The 21,763-nt window shown below is 40.0% G+C and overlaps 1 protein-coding gene across 1 annotated transcript; it reads left to right on the forward strand.

The window, feature by feature from the left end:
- Nucleotides 1–432: 432 nt before the first annotated feature.
- On the forward strand, nt 433–20,584 carry LOC114556270 (uncharacterized). The gene is made up of 6 exons (XM_028579181.1): nt 433–592; nt 9,729–9,935; nt 10,419–10,488; nt 12,317–12,398; nt 18,081–18,143; nt 19,976–20,584. The coding sequence occupies exons 1-6, from the start codon at nt 433–435 to the stop codon at nt 20,528–20,530; spliced, it is 1,137 nt and encodes a 378-aa protein (XP_028434982.1). The 3' UTR covers nt 20,531–20,584.
- The last annotated feature ends 1,179 nt before the right edge of the window (nt 20,585–21,763 follow it).

Consider the following 21,763-nt stretch of genomic DNA (forward strand, 5'->3'; position numbering starts at 1 on the left):
TCTGACTTCTTAGACTTAGACTTCTCTTTATTGATCCCTTTGGGATGACTCCCGCAAGGAAATTAGATTTCCAGCAGCAGATTTTAGCATCTTACAAAACACTTTAAATAGAAAAAGATAGAAAAAAAACAGTATAAGAATAACAATAACCTTTTAGCTAAATATTTTTACAAAAATAAACAAACAGTAAAACAACAATAAACTACAGATAAATAAAGATAGATATATATATATAGGACTGTGTATGGTATTGTGTTATTATACAGTTAATAAATAAATGACATTTAGCATAAATTAGCAGTTAAGAGCAGTTAAGAGTGTCCAGGTTTGTATGTGAGTAGATTATTAATAATTTATTGCACAGTGTTCTGTTCTGTCCTCTTTACCCTATTTCCTCCTCCCCCCGAGTGAGGAGTTGTACAGTATGATAGAATGAGGGACAAAGGAGTTCTTGAGTCTGTTGGTCCTACACTTGGGAAGGAGCAGCCTTCCACTGAACAGGCTCCTCTGGTTGCTAATGACGGTGTGCAGGGGGTGGCTGGCATTGTCAGGAATGTCCAGCAGTTTATCCAGTGTCCTCCTCTCTGCCACCGTCAGAACTGATGAGAACACTTTACTGGAACCTGCGTGTTTGTGTGTTGTGTGGGCGTCTTGTTTGTTTTTTTCAACATTCCTGCCAAGTCCTGCCAAGAACATTCACTACACTTCTACAGAAGTGCCCCGCCTACATGCCCACATGCTCCCCACTTCATAAAAACAACTGACATAAAAAGGTTATGTTAGGGATTTACCAACAATTACACGCACAAACACTTCTTTTTTTTACTGATTCCTACCTAACCCCACTGTTTAAAATAAGATTATGGTTTGCCAAAACTTTAGAAGCCAATCTTTACAGGTATTTTCCGGCTCTCTATGTACAGCACTGTCAAATATATTTCGTCAATGTTGGTCCACTTACTGTAACATGCTGTTATGTGGAATTAAAGGAAACATATCAGAAATACGGCAGACAAACAACAGGGTTTTTGCTATGTACATGTAGGCTAGTATATAAAGTCATAATTACATGACTCTACAGAGCCGTGTGCTCTACTGAACCAAAGCCGGTCTACGGAAAGCCGTTCCACTCCCTATTCAGCCAGCCCCATTGTACCAAATTTGTTTGCAGTTCCACCAGAGTTCCACTGGGGGTGATCGCGGTCCAATGCAAAATGAATGGGACTCTATGGAGCTAGACGGCTAAATGTGGCTCTTTTGGCCGATTGTCGTTGAGAAACCTCAGATTTGATTGTAGTTTTTACAAGTTCAACATGGGTTATAGGTCGAAAGTTGAATGAACGAGTACTTATGTCCTTTTGATTTCTTACAGGGTGAGTCGTTGTAGCCCATAACACACTAGCATTCTGCTAATGAATGCTGATTGGTCAGTGAAGGACTGATTACGATCGGAGCTCCAGCTTGACGGCATCCGAAGCAGAGCCAGAATGTCAGAGTGAATATTTCGGCGTGGTCTTTAAAACATCAGCAAACCTCTTTCTAGCATGTGTGTTGACAGGGAGAGCCTTACCTGTCAGCTGTGATGCCTCGAGAGAACAAAGGAAGCGACTCAGAGCTTGTCGTAAAGCAGTATCTCCGGCCGTATATGTGTATGACGTCATTGACATTTTAAAAGGCTTTTTAGAACAAAAAAATACTTTAAAAAATCGAACACCCAGCAGTGTGTATTTTCTTAGCCTCCCCTTTCGAATGCAATATTCAAATTACTAGACAAAAAATTATATCCTGAGAAAAGTGGGTTTTGAGGGCTATAGCTCCATAGAGTCCTATTCATTCTGCACTGGCCTGTGAGCGCCCCCTATATGGAACTCTGGTGGAACTTCAACCAGTTCAGAAGCCTGAAGTAACGAGGAAGAGGAACTGCTTCCTGTATTAGAAATTCTTTGACTGAACTCAAGCCAACTGTCATCCACTCTCTCTCCCCTCAACTGGAACAGTGACAGGACGTCATCACTCGCGAAGTCATGGCAACCAGATAAACAACAGGGCAAGTACACGTGTCACTCACTCTCAGGCAAAGTCACAAACGGCGACGAAAGCCGCAACTTGAAATCCGCACTCACTCAGCTGGTGCGTGGCAGGCACTAGCGGCGCCAGGATTTTGATTGTAGGTGGGCCTCCAGAAAACTGGATGGGCCAGTTAAAATAAGCCAAAAAATATGTATGAAAAATATGTATATATAATATAATATATTTTCATTAGCTCTAGCCCGGTTAGCTATTGTTGGCAACTAGTTGATAACAACGCCTTACACTGTCTCACTGTGCATGCAAACAGTGTAACAACATGTCCACAGATAGAAGTTGCACATACCTGTGTGAACGACTGATTTAGTGACACAAATGAGACATAAGTGCTTATAACTTTATGTTACTGCAGCTTTCACAACTGTTGATACAGGGGGCAGCCATGTTGGATTTTGAACTCGGTGTACTGCGAGGTTGTACGATTTCCGAGCTCGTAAATACAAGGTCAGGGGGCGTGTTTCAAACTTTGACCTCGTAAAAAACGAGTTCCGAGGTAAATAGAACGCGGCATTACTCGTCACTTGTAACCGCGTTACTTAAAATGTCCTCCTCCTGCTCCTCGGAGCGTTTCTTGGTGAATTTAAATGAAAACAAGGTGCTTTGCTTTGCTTTGCTTTGCGTTTTATATCAGCTAGCTAAAAGCTACACTCTGTGTCTGTCTCATAGAGAGCCGAAGTCATGCCCTTCTACTTCCTGCCAATGGGACCTATCTTTCGAAAAAGTATGAACTAGAGTCAATGGAGAGATAATAATTATTTTTTGATCCCGTTTGAATTGAGCCATGGATTACAAATATGATATTTTTTAATTTAAAACATTATTTTTCAACCGAAGAAAGTCTCAGTTTATTGTTAAACTGTTGAAGTATAAGACTGTGAAAATATGTAATTAGAAAGACTACAAACTTCATGGATGACTTCTCGCTGAAGCTATGATGTCTGTGTGTATCGCACCGGGGATGTAGCGTTTGTCAAATGAGCAGAGGATCTTGCTTGTTCTTTAGCTAATCTGCTGAAAACACTTGACTGGATAAAACCCAGCAGTTAAGATAACGTTACATGTGTTGTGGAACAGAGCTAAGCTAGCTAGCGAGCGAGCCGAGCATCAAGTTAGGTGAGGTAGGTTGTGTGAGACGGGAGATGTAGTCCACTGAGCGGTTTCACACAAAACTAAGTGGTACTATGACAAACCTACAGCTAACTGAGACTTTCTTCGGTTGAAAAATTATCTTTTAAATTAATGAACATCATATTTGTAATCCATGGCTCAATTCAAACGGGATCAAAAAATAATTTGCTTCTCTGCGTTCACTACCGTACAGTTTAGATCCCATGAGGTCCACCGGAAGGTGAGACTTGAGAGCCTTGTCAATGGGATTTAGAGGTTCTATGTAGGTCCTAGTTACCCACTAAACTATCATTATTCAACTATGACAAGGTAAAATCGGTTTTGCACTCTATCACCTCTTTAAGAAGAAAGAGTAGTGATTGGGTTAATGATGTGTTCCTGAAAGAATTTGTGCTGCGCTTCATATCCAGCCTGTCCTGCGAAAGCCTCGGGATCCTCCTGTTAGAGCTGTTAAATGTGGCTCAGAAGTTTGGGGTCCCCTGCTGGAGCTGCTGCCCCACAATTGACTCCTTATAAGCCGATGATGATGGATGGAACCCTTAAACATATAGCCCTTTTCCCCTTCTTATAAGATGTCACCCTGAAACTGAAACTGAAACTGATTTCAGCCTCCATCTTGTCAGCTGTCTGAACAGAAAAAGATCAAGATGTACAACAAATCACATAGTGCCACGTAGTGATTTGGGATCAGCTTTTAATCAGAATTTGATATGATTCATAAGCATATTTTGTGGATTACCAATTAAAATGATCACTTATTTAAGTTCACTTTTACCAAACCTCAATCAAAATATTTTTTTGCAGTTCTGACTTTTAGAACTGATGAGAACACTTTACTGGAACCTGCGTGTTTGTGTGTTGTGTGGGCGTTTTTTTTTTTTTTTTCAACACTCCTGCCAAGTCCTGCCAAGAATACTGTTATTCACTACACTTCTACAGAAGTGCCCCACCTACATGCCCACATGCTCCCCACTTCATAAAAACAACTGACATAAAAAGGTTATGTTAGGGATTTACCAACAATTACACGCACAAACACTCTTTTTTTAATGATTCCTACCTAACCCCACTGTTTAAACGTCAAAATAAGCAATCAAATTGCCATGATGACACACACAGACTCACAAGTAAAGGAAAAATTTCAGTTGAAAGTTTTTGAGAGGAAATCTGTTTTCACTGATGATGGGTGCTATTGTATGTGAACCAACAAGGAATGGACCCAAACACAGAGAAAAGCAGGCTGACATGATCAGTTCAGTGGATTTATGGGGAAGTTACAAAAACTTACAGTGACACCAGTCAAAACTCCAGGGATCAGGCGGAGGGTCAGGCAGGCAGGTGGGCAGGAAGACAGGCGACAGGGTTCCACATAACAGATGCTAGAAAGCAAAGGCATGAGGGAACTGTGGCGAACTGTTAGAGAGTGGGGAAAAGAAGCTGGTATACGTATAGCAGAGCTGATAAGGAAATGGCTTGGCAGGTGGGGAGATGTGCGGGGAACTCAAGTCAGGCAACTTTTTTACTTTATCTTAAATCTTGTTTCTCCAGTTTTCTGAGTTCTACCTGTGAGTGGCATTCATGTTTTCTGATGGTGGACTCATTTAAGATCTCTGGAGAATAGTCAAACATTTTAGACAAAGGGACACTAGGAAGAATCAAAATAAAGTTAGGCTGAAAAGCCTAACTGTACCCCCTTCTGCATGCCTCTCTCCTTTTTATTTCTTTCCTGTCAGTTGGTTGCCTGTCATTCAGTATTAAGCAGTTGCAAAGTTGGAACATAACCCCCTGATGGAGTCTAGACACTGGTGGTGGCGGAGAAAGGGACCGGAGATCAGACCGAAGAGGAAACGGAGCGGTCAGCCGGGAGAAACACGATGACCGGAGGAGGAGGGTCGAACGCTTTGCCTGAAACGACAGCTGACAGCACAGGGACAGAACAGATTTAAAGCAGAGTTGTAAGGCTGTGATTGGCCCTTGAATTTCGTGGCCAAGTCTGATTGGTTTAACTGAAAGCGTCACTTCTAAACAGCTGATTTGATTTAAGAAGAAAGAGTAGTGATTGGGTTAATGACGTCTTCTTGAAAGAATTTGTGCTGAGCTTCATATCCAGCCTGTCCTGCGAACGCCTCAGGATCCCCCTGTCAGAGCTGTTACATGTGGCTCAGAAAAGGGAAGTTTGGGGTCCCCTCCTGGAGCTGCTGCCCCACAATTGACCCCTGATAAGCCGATGATGATGGATGGAACCTTTTTCCCCTTCTTATAAGATGTCACCGTGAAACTGAAACTGATTTCAGCCTCCATCTTGTCAGCTGTCTGAACAGAAAAAGATAAAGATGTACAACAAATCACATAGTGCCACATAGTGATTCAGGATCAGCTTTTCATCAGAATTTGATATGCCTCATAAGCATATTTTGTGGATTACCAATTAAAATGATCACTTAAGTTCATATGTCTAAAATCTTCACTTGCCCATTATGATGATTTGAGCTTCATAGTTAGTGTAGCAAGCAGTAGTGTTGCAGGTCTGATGATGCTCTCTGAAACTTCACAAAAAGGATTGAAAAGTCTTCTGTCATGCTTCTAAAAACCTCTGCCCTACCACACACACACTGGTGTTCTGCAATGAAATACCAGAGTAAAAAAAGGGGACCAATATATAAAAAAGGTTCAAATATTTGTACAATAAACTCAAAATATTTTTTTGCAGTTCTGACTACTAGAACTGATGAGAACACTTTACTGGAACCTGCGTGTTTGTGTGTTGTGTGGGCGTCTTGTTTGTTTTTTCAACACTCCTGCCAAGTCCTGCCAAGAATACTGTTATTCACTACACTTCTACAGAACTGCCCCGCCTATGCCCACATGCTCCCCACTTTATAAAAACAACTGTCATAAAAAGGTTATGTTAGGAATTTACCAACAATTACACACTTTACTGATTCCTACATAACCCCACTGTTTTTTTTAGGTCAAAATAAGATTATGGTTTGCCAAAACTTTAGAGGCCAATCTTTATAGGTATTTTCCGGCTCCCTGTGTACTGCACTGTCAAATATATTTTGCCAATGTTGGAGAGCTTTTTTTGGCTCTTTACACTCCACTTACTGTAAAATGCGGTTATGTGGAATTAAAAGAAACATATAAGCCATTCATCTACACACTGCCAGAACAGAGAGCTTTTTCAAAATCAGCAAAGTATCTCTTTAAAGGTAGTCTATATCCATAACGTTACACTTCCGGGATTGCTCCTGTTGGAGGAGATGATAAGTACATTTTTTAGCTGAAAACAGCACAAGACTGAGGGTGCATGACAGTCTAATTATCATGGCCTTAAGGCCTATATTCCAAAAAAATTATGATGGGATACTAATAATAATGATGTTAATGATAAAAACATAACAGAGAAATATATGAAGAACAAGCAAGCAAAGTGCTGACAATATGACTATAGCTTTTAATCACATAGTAGTGTCTTAAGTTTTGATGTTGTTCTTCCTAAACTGCCCTCCTAAAGTTTTTTGTTTGTTTATAATCAATAATATTCTTATGATGCTTCTGTTAGCTTGCTATGAAAAAACAAAAAATAAACAAAGGATGATTGAGGCTCTATAATTGCTTTTATCTACTAAATATTCAGTTGAATTGTGACATGTTTACAATATAAACTGGCATTAATACTCTTTCTTAGTACCCATTAAATCTGTAGAGTGTACAACTTGAGCTTTACAATAGCCTATTTACCAGGATATGTGTCTAGTTACTTATTTTTGAACTTCATGTTTACTGAACTTCATGAAATTTCTGTAGAAAGACATGGTTTCTAAAGAAACAGGCCTTGCAGTCATGAGATTGTCAATGTTTGATTTACTTACTTGGATTACTGACAAGGAGGAAGGGGTACGGGACCAATTGGCTCGCTTCTGCGCAAGTACCAAGCAGAAGGACCATGATTGATTGCAGAGGGACAGGGGAGGTAGGCCTACTGTAAGATGACACTCTCTCTATTTCCTTTTTCGAGGACTAGAGTCCCAACTAAACTGGTATAAAGGGCTCTGTACACTCTTTGTAAGGGGCTTTTTTGTTTTTCCTCTGCTCAAACCAGGGAGGGTGACCTGACGAGCAAGCAACATCTTTTTCCCTAAGAATACAGTAAATTTAGTTCTGAAATAATTTGGTGCGCTTTAGTACTCAAACAAAAACTGGTGAACGTTGGTTTGAGCGGGTCTTTGGTAGGTATGACTGGATGATTACGCTGTTCTTCCTCTCATGAAAGATTCACGACGGGACGTTCATGCTGCAACAGCATTTTCTTCCTCTTGTGAAGTGACATCGGGGCAATGGGACAACTGAAGTAAACCAGTTTACTTAATTCAGAACAAAAATACTAAAAGCTTGAAAGGAAAATTCTGAGTGACTACGGAAATATAGCTTCAAGCAGCAAATGAGGGGGGCAAGCAGTACACAAGCAGGAATGGCGTTGCCATGGCATGAGCAAGCATCCAAGCCCCCAGGAAGAGCGCCATGTCTAAAAGCCACCATGGGGTTAGCGGATAATGGTTGTACTGCACCCCATGGCCCAGACAGACTTTTCACATAGACTTTGCATGGCGAAAGAATCTTCTATATTTCAGTTGATCATTTTTTTGGGGGTTACATCAACTTACCAGCCCGAACAATTAAAGGGTCCTTGTTTAAAACGTCAGGTTTTTCACATTTTTAGCCAAATCCAGAGTTATTAAACTAGGTATGACGAACGCCCATAATGGACGCAAACAGACCCGCGGGACTGCGCCCGCCCACTCGCATGACTGTAATAATGTATATAGCTAATGGTTGTAATTCACCATGTGTTCTATTAATCGTCCATGGTATTATCTTACACTCAAACATTTTTTTAGTGTAACATGTTGTGGCAAAATGACTTATTGTACATCTTGCAATAATACAAATTTATTTTCGCATCTCGTTTTTTTGTGACATCTTAGGACATGAGAAGGAATATAAAAATATGTTTGAGGGTTACTTATGAAACTTGGTTTACATTTGGATTTAATAACAATAGTTATAAGTGGTAATATAGCACATTTTTAAACAAAGTTACAAGGTGTTTTACAGTAAAACAGCAAAGTGGTGTGTGTTTTGGGGAATTAACTAATTAACTAACATACATGCATATGTCTGACTTATATTTGGCGCCTCATTAATAGACTGAGATATATTTGAGATCTCTGAAGCTAGTAAGTTGATCGTTTTTCAGCTATTTTTTAAAAACACATAGACCTACTTTATAGATACATTTAAAGGAAAAACAAACTAGATAAACTATACTTTCTTTAGATCTTATGACATACTTGACTGTTTGCTTATTAATCCAATACACAATCCTAGTATTATAAGTATAATATTGAAACATTTAAGATCTGAGTTATTTCGTTTTAACATACCCTTGTTAAGTTTCTTAGCTCGCTTGCTTGTATTTTCAAACGTGTGTTTTCTTCTTTTAACGTTATGTTAAGATAAAAGGCCTTTACATTCTTCAAGTCTATCCTGATACAATCATCTTGTCACAAGTGCATATGTATAAAGGTTGTTGGTCGCTGTAATTGTTTTCACTGTACATACTGGCTGATAAAAGAGTGATTCCTAAGTTGCTATAGACATTGCGGCTCCATTAAAGACCAGGCAGAAGAAAGCCATATCAGAGCCTTGGCTGAATGAAACAACCTGCACTGCCAGACAGGATTGTCGAAGAGTTGAGCGAAAGTGGAAAAAGGACAAATTGCAAGTGTCTTTTCAAATATTGAAGGATTGCTGGCATCATTACCAATCCATTGTGAAAGAGGCAAAAAGAAATATTTTTTTCTGATATTGTTCTTCTAAACTGTTGTAAACCCCGATCTAAATGCACCACAGACTGTAATTGAGGCCTCTCCTGCTGTGTGTGAGGATTTTCTTCACTACTTCATTTATAAAGTCACTTCTACCAGAGCACTTATTTCACCTTCTGCTTCTGATCCTTTGGTGTTTGTGCCCTGCCGTACTTTGTTCGACACGTTTGAACCTGTGACCCTGCCTTTTGTGCAGGAGATTGTGGGTCATCTGAAGCCCTCGAGTTCTCATGATGATAATGTTTCGCCACGATTTTTTAAGGAGGTTTTTCCCACTGTTGGGCCATCTTGTCTCACAGTTATTAATAGCAGTCTTTACTCTGGAGTAGTCCCTGTAAATCTTAAACATGCAGTTGTGCTGCCTTTATTAAAAAAAACCTGGGCTGGATCCTACTATTTTGGCAAATTTTAGGCCTAGCTCCAAATTGCCCTTCTTCTCTAAAATCTTAGAGAAGATTGTATATTCCCAGCTCATGGACTTTTTAAATGAACAAAATATTCTTGAAATTTTTCAATCTGGTTTTAAAACATTGCACAGCACAGAATCAGCGCTTTTAAGAGTTTTTAATGATATCTTTTTAGCTACTGACTCTGGTCACTGTGTTATCCTTGTACTTTTAGATTTGACTGCAGCATTTGATACAGTGGACCATGACATCCTCATTGTTCGTTTGGAGCAGTGGCTGGGCGTCGGTGGCACAGCACTGGAATGGTTCAGGTCCTACCTGTCACATCGGACTTTCTGTGTCGGCCTTGATGACTTGATGACTCAGTGTCCTCCACTGTGTCCTCCACTGCACCGAGCCCTGTGGGGTCCCACAGGGCTCGGTGCTTGCCCCTCTTTTATTTTCTCTATATCTACTCCCACTTGGTTCCATTCTCAGAAAACATGGCATTTCTTTTCACTGCTATGTGGACGACAGCCAGATCTACGTCCCCCTCAAAAAGTTTGATTCTTACTCTGTTAACCCACTGCTACAGTGTTTACATGACATTAAAGCTTGGATGTATTTAAATTTCTCTAAATTTTAATGAAGAAAAGACAGAAGTCATGGTCTTTGGTGGCTCGTCTGTGACAACACTTTGAGACAGTAATCCACGCCTTTGTGACCACTTGGCTGGATTACTGTATTGCACTTTATATAGGGGCTAGTGGGTCCTCCATTGCACGTCTTCAACTGGTAAATGCTGCTGCACGTCTTTTAAATGGCACACGCAAGTACGAGCACATTTCACCTATTTTAGCTTCACTCCACTGGTTGCCTGTCCATTTGAGGATTCATTTTAAAATTATTTTATTTGTTTTTAAAGTCTTGAACGGCCTTGCCCCACCTTACCTCTCTGAGCTGCTGCACCCCTACACTCCTAGCCGATCTCTCAGGTCAGCTGACCAGCTGCTCCTGATGGTGCCTAAAGCTAGGCTTAAGCTCAGAGGGGATCAAGCGTTTGCCGTTGCAGCTCCAAAACTTTGGAATGGACTGCCTCTGCACATTGGACAGGCCTCCTCTCTGTCTAATTTTAAGAATCTTCTTAAAACTCACCTCTTTTCTTTGGCTTTTAACACCAGGTAGAGTGTTGATCTTACGTATACTTGCATATATATATTACATTTTGTATTGTGTTTGTCATATTGTATTTTATTAATTCTACACTGTCTGTAGAAACACAAAGAGCACATTTACCACTAAAAACTGTTACTTTAGTCAAACAAAACCATTCACTAAACTACGTAATTAAAGGGAACATTATAGAAAATATAGATTCAAACAATCTGTTAAAAAGGTAGATATACAATTATGTTTGGCAAACATAATGCTATCTCATATTGTATAATACCAGCTTGACTGACTTCCCTGCATAGCAACAGTTGCTAAACTATGGTTGGACAACTGTTTTACATAATTGACATGAAACAAGAGATAACTGAACAAATGACAAAAGGGTACAGGATTAGAACTTAGAAAATAAATGTATTTTTTATTTATTATCAATTTATCTTTAAAGAGCCATAAGTGGAGATTTTCAAATGTTTTCATAGCTGATTGAAAAAACACTGTAAGCCAACATACTTTCACAATGTCTTGGTTCTGACACTGAACAATAACAAGAAAGTGGCGTGGGAGTAGATGACTAAACGGAAGGTGATCACATCAGGAATATTGTTTTAAACTGGAAAATGATATTACCTGGTACTTTATATGGGCAAGTATAGGCTTGTCTTATAAAAACTACTGTTAGCTACACTTACTATGAAGCTCATCACATCATAATGGGAAAGTGAAGATTTTAGCAAAAACATTAATGAACTTAAATAAATGAATAATTGTATGGCAGTCCATAAAATATGTAGGATGCCTATGCAATTTGGATAAAAAGCTGATCCTAAATCAATAAGAAAATGTTGCAGCAAAATGATTTTATTGTACATCTTGCAATAATAATAATTTTTGCATATTGTTTTTTGTGACATCTTAGGATATGAAAAGGAATATAAAACATATGTTTGAGGGTTACTAATGGAATTTGGTTTACATTTGGATTGATTAGCAATAATTATAAGTGGTAATATAGCACACGTTTTTAAACAGAGTTACAAGGTGTTTTACAGTAAAAAAGCAAAGTGGTGTGTGTTTTGGAGAATTAACTAATTAACTAACATGAATGCATCTGTCTGACTTAACAAGCCCTTACTGAAGGACACAACCAAATTGTGCCTGCAGAGAAATGGTTGCTTTTCAGCTGAAATCTACTTCACTTTCTCATGGTTTGACACTATCTCACCAGGAACTGTGACCCTGACAATGCAGAGCCTTAAAAGTACTGTATCTTTAAAATCAATTCTAAAAGCAGGGAGAATGGAGGAACATTTACTGGCCAAGCAAGTTGTTGAAAAAGTTGTTGGTGAATTGTATGTGTATGTCTAATTTTTCCATGTGTGTCTTTGATTGATGACAATTTTCCACTATCCTCCAGAGATTACGAGTGTGTTCACCATCAGGAAACATAAATGCCAATTACAGGTCAAAAAAAAAAAAAAAAAAAAAATGGATAAACAGGATTTAAGATAAAATAAAAAAATCCCCTCATCTGAGCTTCCCCGCCCATCTCCCCACCTGCCACGCCATTTCCTTATCAGTGCTGCAGTATTTATACCAGCCTCTTTCTCCCACTCTCTCACAGTTTGGCTAATTTGCCTTTTTGCATTCTAGCATCTGTTACCTGGTACCCAGGCACCTGTCGCCTATCTTCCGTCCTACCTGCCTGATCCCTGGAATTTTGACCGGTGTCACTGTAAGTTTTTCTAACTTCCCCATAAATCCAGTGAACTGATTGTGTCTGCCTGCTTTTGTCTCATTTGGATCATTTCCTTGTTTGCTCACATATGCCAGCATCAGTGACGGACTGGCCATCTGGAATTTGGGCAAATGCCAGATGGGCTGCACCCCTATGGGCAACTACTGATAAAGTTATTTTATGCATACAGCTGCAAGGTGCGTGGAAAGTTAACTCGGAAGGCAGAGTTACTATTTTCCAAGCTAGGTTGTTGACAAAAATAGGGCTGGTGTGTTGCAAATGCCAGGGCCGTTTTTTGATCCCAGTCAGACACTGGCCAGCATACATTATTACTTTATTTCCAACCACGACAGAGACGCTGGTATTGTTTTCACCTTGTGAGTCTGTTTGTGTCATCATGGCAAAATGCAATTAACAGTTATTTTGTTCTGTGTTTCATCTGCAGCTGAAGCTGTGAGTATTGCTGCTGATTGCCCTGCCTGCTCTTTCGTCAGCCAGCGAGAAGAACGACGATTTAGGTAAACTGAAACTACCGTACAACTACTATTTCCCATTCTGCGGTTTATTTTCCAAGTGTCCTCATTTAAGCATCTCTTAAATAAATTCTACACAGAGGGCAACAGAAGAAAACTATGGAGCTAGAACAGTGACAGTACATTTTTGCATAAAAAAAAGGCATTTGTTTTTAATGTTTTTGGCAGCCTGTTTTAATTTTAGTCTAGTCTTTGTGTCAAGCTGTAATTTTAGTTTTTATTAGTTTTAGTCACGTTCATACTCATTTTAGTGTAGTCAAGTTTTGCCTCGCTGCTGCGCCGGTCCCCGCTGATCCAAATCGGACCAGCCAAAGACAGAGTGGTGATCGGTAGGATCTTACACGTAGTCCAGGACGACCTGTATGTCGATATCGGCGGAAAGTTCCACTAAGTTTGCCGGCGGCAGGCGGACGGAGAGAAGCTACAGCGGGGCAGCAGAGACCGTCTGCAGCTGCAGGATCTGGAGCTCAGTGCCCGTTAAAATGACATGTAACGCATAAATACATACAGAAATAGATAGTGGAGGAATGAGCCTGGACATTTCAGTCTGTTTTAAACTTCACCTTGAAGCAGAAACTCTTAGTTCAGAAGGGTGAAGTTTCCGTTTGGACTCAGATCTGTGAACCGATCATAATAAATATTCTTTGTATTAACACATTAATTAGTTTCTTTGTTTTGTAGTCGATAGTTCATCTTTTAGTTTACTTAAGTGGAAGCAGTATCAAGTGGAAGAATGGGACTATAAACCTAGGCTTACAGGCATGAGGCATTACATTTTGAACAAAGTAGATTATATTAATATCAAAAGCTTAATTGACCTTTGGAACGAATCACAAATATGGAGCTTTGATTTCAAAAAAGGTACTCCTGTTATACAGTATTTAGGTTTACATTTTATTGTTATTTGAACAGCTGAGCATTTAATCATGAACCAGGTGAAGAAACCGGTTTATTATTTATTTGATTTTGCAACTGTCTCTATGAAACTACTTGTGACATGTCATATTTGATTTTGGCTTTGACTGAACATTTGCTCTCACTTTGCGGAAAAAAATATCGGGATATATATCGTATATCGATATTCAGCCAAAATATATCGGGATATGACTTTTGGTCCATATCGCCCAGCCCTACTATAACCCATGTTGAACTTGTAAAAACTACAATCAAATCTGAGGTTTCTCAACGACAATCGGCCAAAAGAGCCACATTTAGCCGTCTAGCTCCATAGAGTCCCATTCATTTTGCATTGGACCGCGATCACCCCCAGTGGAACTCTGGTGGAACTGCAAACAAATTTGGTACAATGGGGCTGGCTGAATAGGGAGTGGAACGGCTTTCCGTAGACCGGCTTTGGTTCAGTAGAGCACACGGCTCTGTAGAGTCATGTAATTATGACTTTATATACTAGCCTACATGTACATAGCAAAAACCCTGTTGTTTGTCTGCCCTATTTCTGATATGTTTCCTTTAATTCCACATAACAGCATGTTACAGTAAGTGGACCAACATTGACGAAATATATTTGACAGTGCTGTACATAGAGAGCCGGAAAATACCTGTAAAGATTGGCCTCTAAAGTTTTGGCAAACCATAATCTTATTTTGACCTATAAACAGTGGGGTTAGGTAGGAATCAGTAAAAAAAAGAAGTGTTTGTGCGTTTAATTGTTGGTAAATCCCTAACATAACCTTTTTATGTCAGTTGTTTTTATGAAGTGGGGAGCATGTGGGCATGTAGGCGGGGCACTTCTGTAGAAGTGTAGTGAATGTTCTTGGCAGGACTTGGCAGGAATGTTGAAAAAAACAAACAAGACGCTAGCTAAGTCTAAGAAGTCAGAACTGCAAAAAAATATTTTGAGTGAGGTTTGGTAAAAGTGAACTTAAATAAGTGATCATTTTAATTGGTAATCCACAAAATATGCTTATGAGGCATATCAAATTCTGATTAAAAGCTGATCCCAAATGTGGCACTATGTGATTTGTTGTACATCTTGATCTTTTTCTGTTCAGACAACTGACAAGATGGAGGCTGAAATCAGTTTCAGTTTCGGTTTCAGGGTGACATCTTATAAGAAGGGGAAAAGGTCTATATGTTTAAGGGTTCCATCTATCAACCTCTAAATCCCACTGACAAGGCTCTCAAGTCTCACGCATTGGGCGTGAGACACACGCATTTCAACCCGTTCACACGCTCACACGCCACACCTTGTATTTCTCACGCAGAGAAATTACCAGGATAACGCCTACCAAGTTGTGCCGCTATTTTTTAAACAGTGGAACAGGTAGAGGAATCAAGTGAGTTCCCCATAGGGTTCAGAACGCCCTGCCACCACCCGTGGCGCTACCATTGGGCATTTTAGGACCGGGCCCGCCCATTTTGACCCAGGCCTATAGTGAGTAGTGAGTGATTTTCATTCTAGCAGTTCATCCAATAAGCAGCCCGAGGAAAGCTTTGAGTGACAGCTTCTCAGCCAATCAGCGGCTTCTACCCCACGTGTGGACTCTTATGCCTGCCCACAGGCTGCATCGTCACCAGCAAGTGATCCAATGAAATGAATGATGTTTGCGTGCAAGCTTTTCAAGCAAGCTCAATAGAGAGCCGAAGTCCCGCCCCTTCCAGTGGACCTCATGGGACCTAAACTCAGAAAAAATATTAACTGTAGTGAACGTGGAGAAGCAAATTATTTTTTGATCCCGTTTGAATTGAGCCATGGATTACAAATATGATGTTCGTCAATTTAAAAGATAATTTTTCAACCGAAGAAAGTCTCAGTTAGCTGTAGGTTTGTCATATGACCACTTAGTTTTGTGTGAAACCACTCAGTGGACTACATCTCCCGTCTCACACAACTTACCTCACCTAGCTTGATGCTCGGCTCGCTCGCTAGCTAGCTAGCTTAGCTCTGTTCCACAACACATGTAACGTTATCTTAAGTGCTGGGTTTTATCCAAGGGGGTAAGCTTCGCTTCAGAACTCGAGCCATCATGGCGCCATTTTGTTGCTAACTGGCCATCACCTCCTGTTAGCATTCCGCTGACCGCCATTTTTTTTTAACGTCACTTGACTGCGAATAACTTTACATTTGAAGCTTTTAAAGACTCTATTTGTCCGTTGTTTAGTTCCAAAGAAACACGACAATGTATAAAAGGCTTCATTACCTTGTACCTCACATTATGGCTCCGTAGCAGACGTTTTTGTAAAAATAAGCTAACGATTGTGTCATAACCAAGTGACTTACTGTCGCATAGTAGAGGAATTACCGTATAGTACAGGAGAAGCTCGCAGGCAGTTTCGACTTACATTAGCTGTTTAGGTTTAATTACTAATGTTAACTAGCATGTTAGTGATCAATAATTAGCCTGTGCCCATGTTATCTCCTTACAATGTATAAAAGGCTTCATTACCTTGTACCTCACTTTATGGCTCCATAGCAGACGTTTTTGTAAAAACAGGCTAACGATTGTGTCATAACCACGCAACTTACTGTCGCATAGTAGAGGAATTACCATATAGCACAGGAGAAGCTCGCAGGCAGTTTCAACTTACATTAGCTGTTTAAGTTCAATTGCTAATGTTAACTAGCATGTTAGTTAGCAATAATTAGCCTGTGCCCATGTTATCTCCTTACATATACCTACGCTCTCTGTCTCTGCAAGATTCGGAATGATTGAGATTTCTCTTGGCACAGCTGCCAGAAGACTTACAACGTTCAGACACGTTGCTCACGTCACATCTACGTCGGCAAGCTCAGTGTGCAGCTGCTCAGTAACGCTCAGCTATCACCGGAAAAGTGCTTCTAATATAGGGTAACCAGATTTCCGGTAGCTGAAACCGGGACACTTTGCGCGTGACCGTAGTGCTTGTGCACGTGCACACTATTTTTAACATGAACATGTGCCATCCCAGGTCAGACATAGACAAAGACAGTAACTTCATTATTTTGATCATAGGCTCCTCATTCTAAAAAAGATTTTTTGAAGTGTTATTTATTCCAATAACACCAAAAGAATTTAAATTATTTATTGAAAAATTTGAGCATTAAACACTTCATTTCTTGCATTCTGGTGAATTGTTATGCACATATTTCTACCTTTTTCTGAATCAATGTATGCTGCAAATATCTTTATGTAAAGACAAACATAGATTACAATCCAAATATAAAAACATAATGGAATGTATTGAAGTAAGGCTCTCAGGCATTCTGTATTGCTTTCAACTATTTATTCTCCTATGGATGGACTTTTCTAATTATATCTGAGTCAGCACACATGTAGCCTAGGCATCATTTGGCCTACTCCTCCCTCCTGTTTTGCTCTTTTGTTGTTAATGTATTAATAAACCCCTGGACTGTAATATTTCAGATGTGTTTGAGCAATGTCCAAAACTTTGTGCACATTCAAAATACAGTATATCTGTGTTCTCTGTGATTTGGATGTCATGATTTTGAGAAAAATAAAGTTATAATAGGCTATTACAAGAATAAAGTCACTATATTTCAGAAAATAATCTATCGGCTACCTGCACCATTAGTCTGCTGTGCATTACGTGATTGCTCTGCTGATAAGGTAGAATAGACCTTCTACCAGACACAGAGCCCCGTTTGGGTGTCTGAATGAGACAAAGAGTTAAGCTAGGGAAGTGGCTGTACCATAGGGCTGTACACTGCTCTACATTGGAGGTGGAAATCCGAATCTACTGCAGAAATACACAGAGCACAAACGCAACACATCTGCCGCAGCATGTCGACAGCTGAACGCGTCTGTTATAACCTGAAGCTGCGCTGTAAACAGGTCTGCTTCAGAGCTCCGTGTGTCTGAGTCTGAACCATAGACTGTAAACATCCCGTCACAGGAACTTCAAACTAAATCATTAGTATTGCGCTCCTAAACGTTGTGTTGATGGCATCGATGTATTAGACTGATTTGGCTATGATTCCTCCGAAAACTTCACCCGGCTTTCACAGCTTTCCTAGATAGAGACCGTTGCTAGGTGATGGTGATGAAAAAAACCTGTCCTGCATATTAACGACTACAAATAGCAATGCAGATTAAGACTAGGCGATTTCTTAGGCAGATATTTATTTGGGTCTATATTGAGGCGAAGCACAGGCCTTCAAAGCACTGCTACTTGGGCGCAGAGATAGTACAGGAGTACAGGAGGCTGTTTTGTTCTTTTTCTTTTTTTAAAAGCAGTAAGCATTACAATTATGCAAATAAACATTCACACTTTAGTTAAAATATACAACTAAAGAAAGAGAAGAAAAACATCAGAAGACATGAATGCCACTCCCAGGGAGAACTGAGATACTGGAGGCATACCATTTAAAGTTAAATGAATAGTCCCTCACCAGCACGTCATATCCTTATCAGCTCTGCAGTATTTATACCAGCCTCTTTTCCCCAATCACTGACAGTTCGGCAAAGTTAGCATCTGCCTTTCCTTTCTAGCAACGGTTACCTGGAACTCTGTCACCTGTCGGCCTGCCTGACCCTCCACTTGATTCCTGGACTTTTGACCTGTGTCATTGTAAGTTTTTGAAACTTCCCATAAATCCACTCAACTAATCATGTCAGCCTATTTTTCTCTGTGTTTGGGTCCTTCTCTTGATCAATGGTGGAAACAGGAACTTTCTCTCTCAAAACCTGTAAACTTTAAATTAATTATAATATTTTTACCTTTTCATTTTGATTCTTGTTCTTTTTTAATAATGTGATTTTTTTTAATTAAATAAAATGTATGACAAATAATATAGAAGTGTGTGTGTGTGTAATAGAGGAAGAGGGGAAAAGGAAGAATGTCACGGGAGTAAGTAGCGAGGCTTGGACCCACGTGCAGTTCAGTTCCGAAAACAGAGTTTATTAACAAAAACTTACAAGTACTTCCAATAGTATGAAGGCCAGGAAGCCAAGAATGAGAAGGCACACACAGTACATCACTCCAGAAAACACAAAAAACTCAGAGCAAAAGCTTGTCACCACTGACCATCAACACATGAAGCACACAGACAGAATGAAATGATCCCACAAGACACAAAGGAAACACAGAGACTAAATAAACAGGGTAATGCGTAAACAAGAGACAGCTGACACAAGGAGAGGGAAACAGGTGAAACACATTGGGCAATCACAAGGGTGGGAAAACTGAAAACAGGAAGTATACTAGACAAGACAAGGGAGACAAGACGGACTTCAAAATAAAACAGGAAATGGGAAAACCAACAGAAACATGAAACCAACTAAAACAAAGAAACTTGACACAAGGACTGGTGAACAGGTAAAAGACATCAGACAATAACAAAGGCGGGAAAACCAAAAGACAGAAAGCAACAAAACAAGAAACACTAAGGGGAACAGAAAAACAGCTAAATAAAACAGGTCCAAACACACAAAACACCACAAGAGCAGGGCAGGCGTGACAAAGAAAAAATATGAAAATAAAGAAAGAGAGGGAAAGAGAGGATTTTTTTGTTTGAGGACAATGACATAGCTGGATATTTAAAAAAGATTAGGAATATATTGATTGATTATTTATGTAATTTGGTTTATGCTTAAATATTGTTCCTATTTGTGCCTTCTCAAAGGTAGTGAGCACAACCTGGCCATGCATCAAACCAAACTGGAATGGCAGACCTTTAATGGTTGTCTCCCCAATGGAGCAGTTTCAATCTACAACGGATATGCTGGACGCACCGACTATGTTGCCCATTACGATGGCACGGCCGGCTTATACAACCCTAACAAGGGTCCTTACTGCATCTACCCCTATTGTTGGAAAGAGCATCGTGGCTCTCCATTTCAGATCCTGGTTAACAAAGACAACTCTGAGCTTTTAGAATGGAAGGATGGCTCCCACGGTTCAGTGCCTCCGAATGCAGTCGAGACCTGCCCCGGCAGCGGTATATATGTTGGGAAGAACCAGTATGGTCTTGGAAAGGTAGATGTTGAAAATCAGGCCTTCTACTATCCGTGGGAAGGTAAGGAGTATAAGGAACGTTCCTACCAGGTCCTGACCGTTAACAAAGATGTAATCAGCGAGGACATAACTGATGTCAAGTATAAGATTGATGGGGATGAAGTCATTAAGAGTCCTGCAATGACCTTGGACAAATATGTCATCAGCAACGAGCAGTGCCGGTCAGTGAAACAGACAACTACCCTCTCAAAGACAACCCAAAAGGAGCAAAGGTGGGACACCAGCTTTTCATTCACAGTGGGCGCTAAGACTAGTATCACCACTGGAATCCCCTTCATCGCTGAAGGAAAACTCGAGTTTAACGCAGAAACGACCTCCCAGTTCACCAAGGGGACCACTCTTACTGAGTCGAAAACCCAGTCTGTTGCTGTTGAGGTCGAAGTCCCACCAAACCACTCCTGCTGTGTCAGAATGGTGGGACATAAGTACACGGCAGACATCCCATACACTGCACGCCTCAAGCGCACCCACAGAAACGGGACGACCTCATGGACGTCCATCTCTGGGACCTACAAAAACGTCCAAATTGGAGAAGTCCATAGTAAGGTGGATCGCTGTGAACCTCTACCTAACGCCAGCCCCATAGAAAAAAATTTAAATAAATTGAAAGATACTCCATGAGATAAGACACCTGTAATAATGTGGATAGCCTTAACATTGTAATGAAAACCTAAAAATTAGGGCTGTCAATTGTTAAAAAATGTAATCGAATTAATTACAGACTCTGTGATTAATTAATCTAAATTAATCACATTTTAAATATTTCAATTCAAATGAATCAATGAATAATCAGCATTAGTGACATTAAAGTAAAAAAAACCTTTTTTATTATTATTTTCACTGTTAAATACTGTCAAATAATGACCATATATATATATATATATAACAATCAACAATATGACCTAATATGCTGAGGAAATAAATTCAAAAGGGTCTTTTACAATAATTATGAATGCACCGCGACGCTGTAGATTACCAGTTTCATTGAACGCACAATCTCCATCTGTGTTTTTCTTTACACAATTTAGCATTAGCTGTCAGCATTTTAACTGTGTTTAATCCAAGGGGGGCCAGCCTGCCTCCTCAGAGCGAAGCCGCTATGGCGCCACTTTGATGCTAACAAGCACTCATCCCCTGTTAGCATCCCATTGACTGCCATTCATTTTGGCGTCACTTTGACAGCCAATAACTTTACATCTGAAGCTTTTAAAGACTCTATTTGTCCATTGTTTATTTCTAAAGAAACACAACAATGTATAAAAGGCTCCATTAACTCGTACCTCACGTTATGGCTCCATAGCAGACGTTTTTGTAAAAACAGGCTAACGATTGTGTCATAACCACACGACTTACTGTCACATAATAGAGGAATTACCATATAGCACAGGAGAAGCTCGCAGGCAGTTTCGACTTACATTAGCTGTTTAAGTTCAATTACTAATGTTAACTAGCATTTTAGTTAGCAATAGTTAGCAATAATTAGCCTGTGCCCATGTTATCTCCTTACATATACCTACGCTCTCTGTCTCTGCAAGATTCGGAATGACTGAGATTTCTCTTGGCACAGTTACCAGAAGACTTACAACGTTCAGACACGTTGCTCACGTCACATCTACGTCGGCAAGCTCAGTGTGCAGCTGCTCAGTAACGCTCAGCTATCACCGGAAAAGTGCTTCTAATATCCTTCACTTGTCTCCGTCAAAAACAACGGCATCTGTTAGTCCATTCACTTTAACTGTCTATGGTTTAATCCAGCTAGGCCTACTAGCTAGCGGAAGGCTAACGTTACCTGCTGTTGAGTGTAGTGTTAACCATAAGTTGAGACAGTTAAAGAAACTAGCGTCACATGCAGCA

This window comes from Perca flavescens, chromosome 5, assembly GCF_004354835.1.
Source record: "Perca flavescens isolate YP-PL-M2 chromosome 5, PFLA_1.0, whole genome shotgun sequence".
NCBI classification, from domain to species: domain Eukaryota; kingdom Metazoa; phylum Chordata; class Actinopteri; order Perciformes; family Percidae; genus Perca; species Perca flavescens.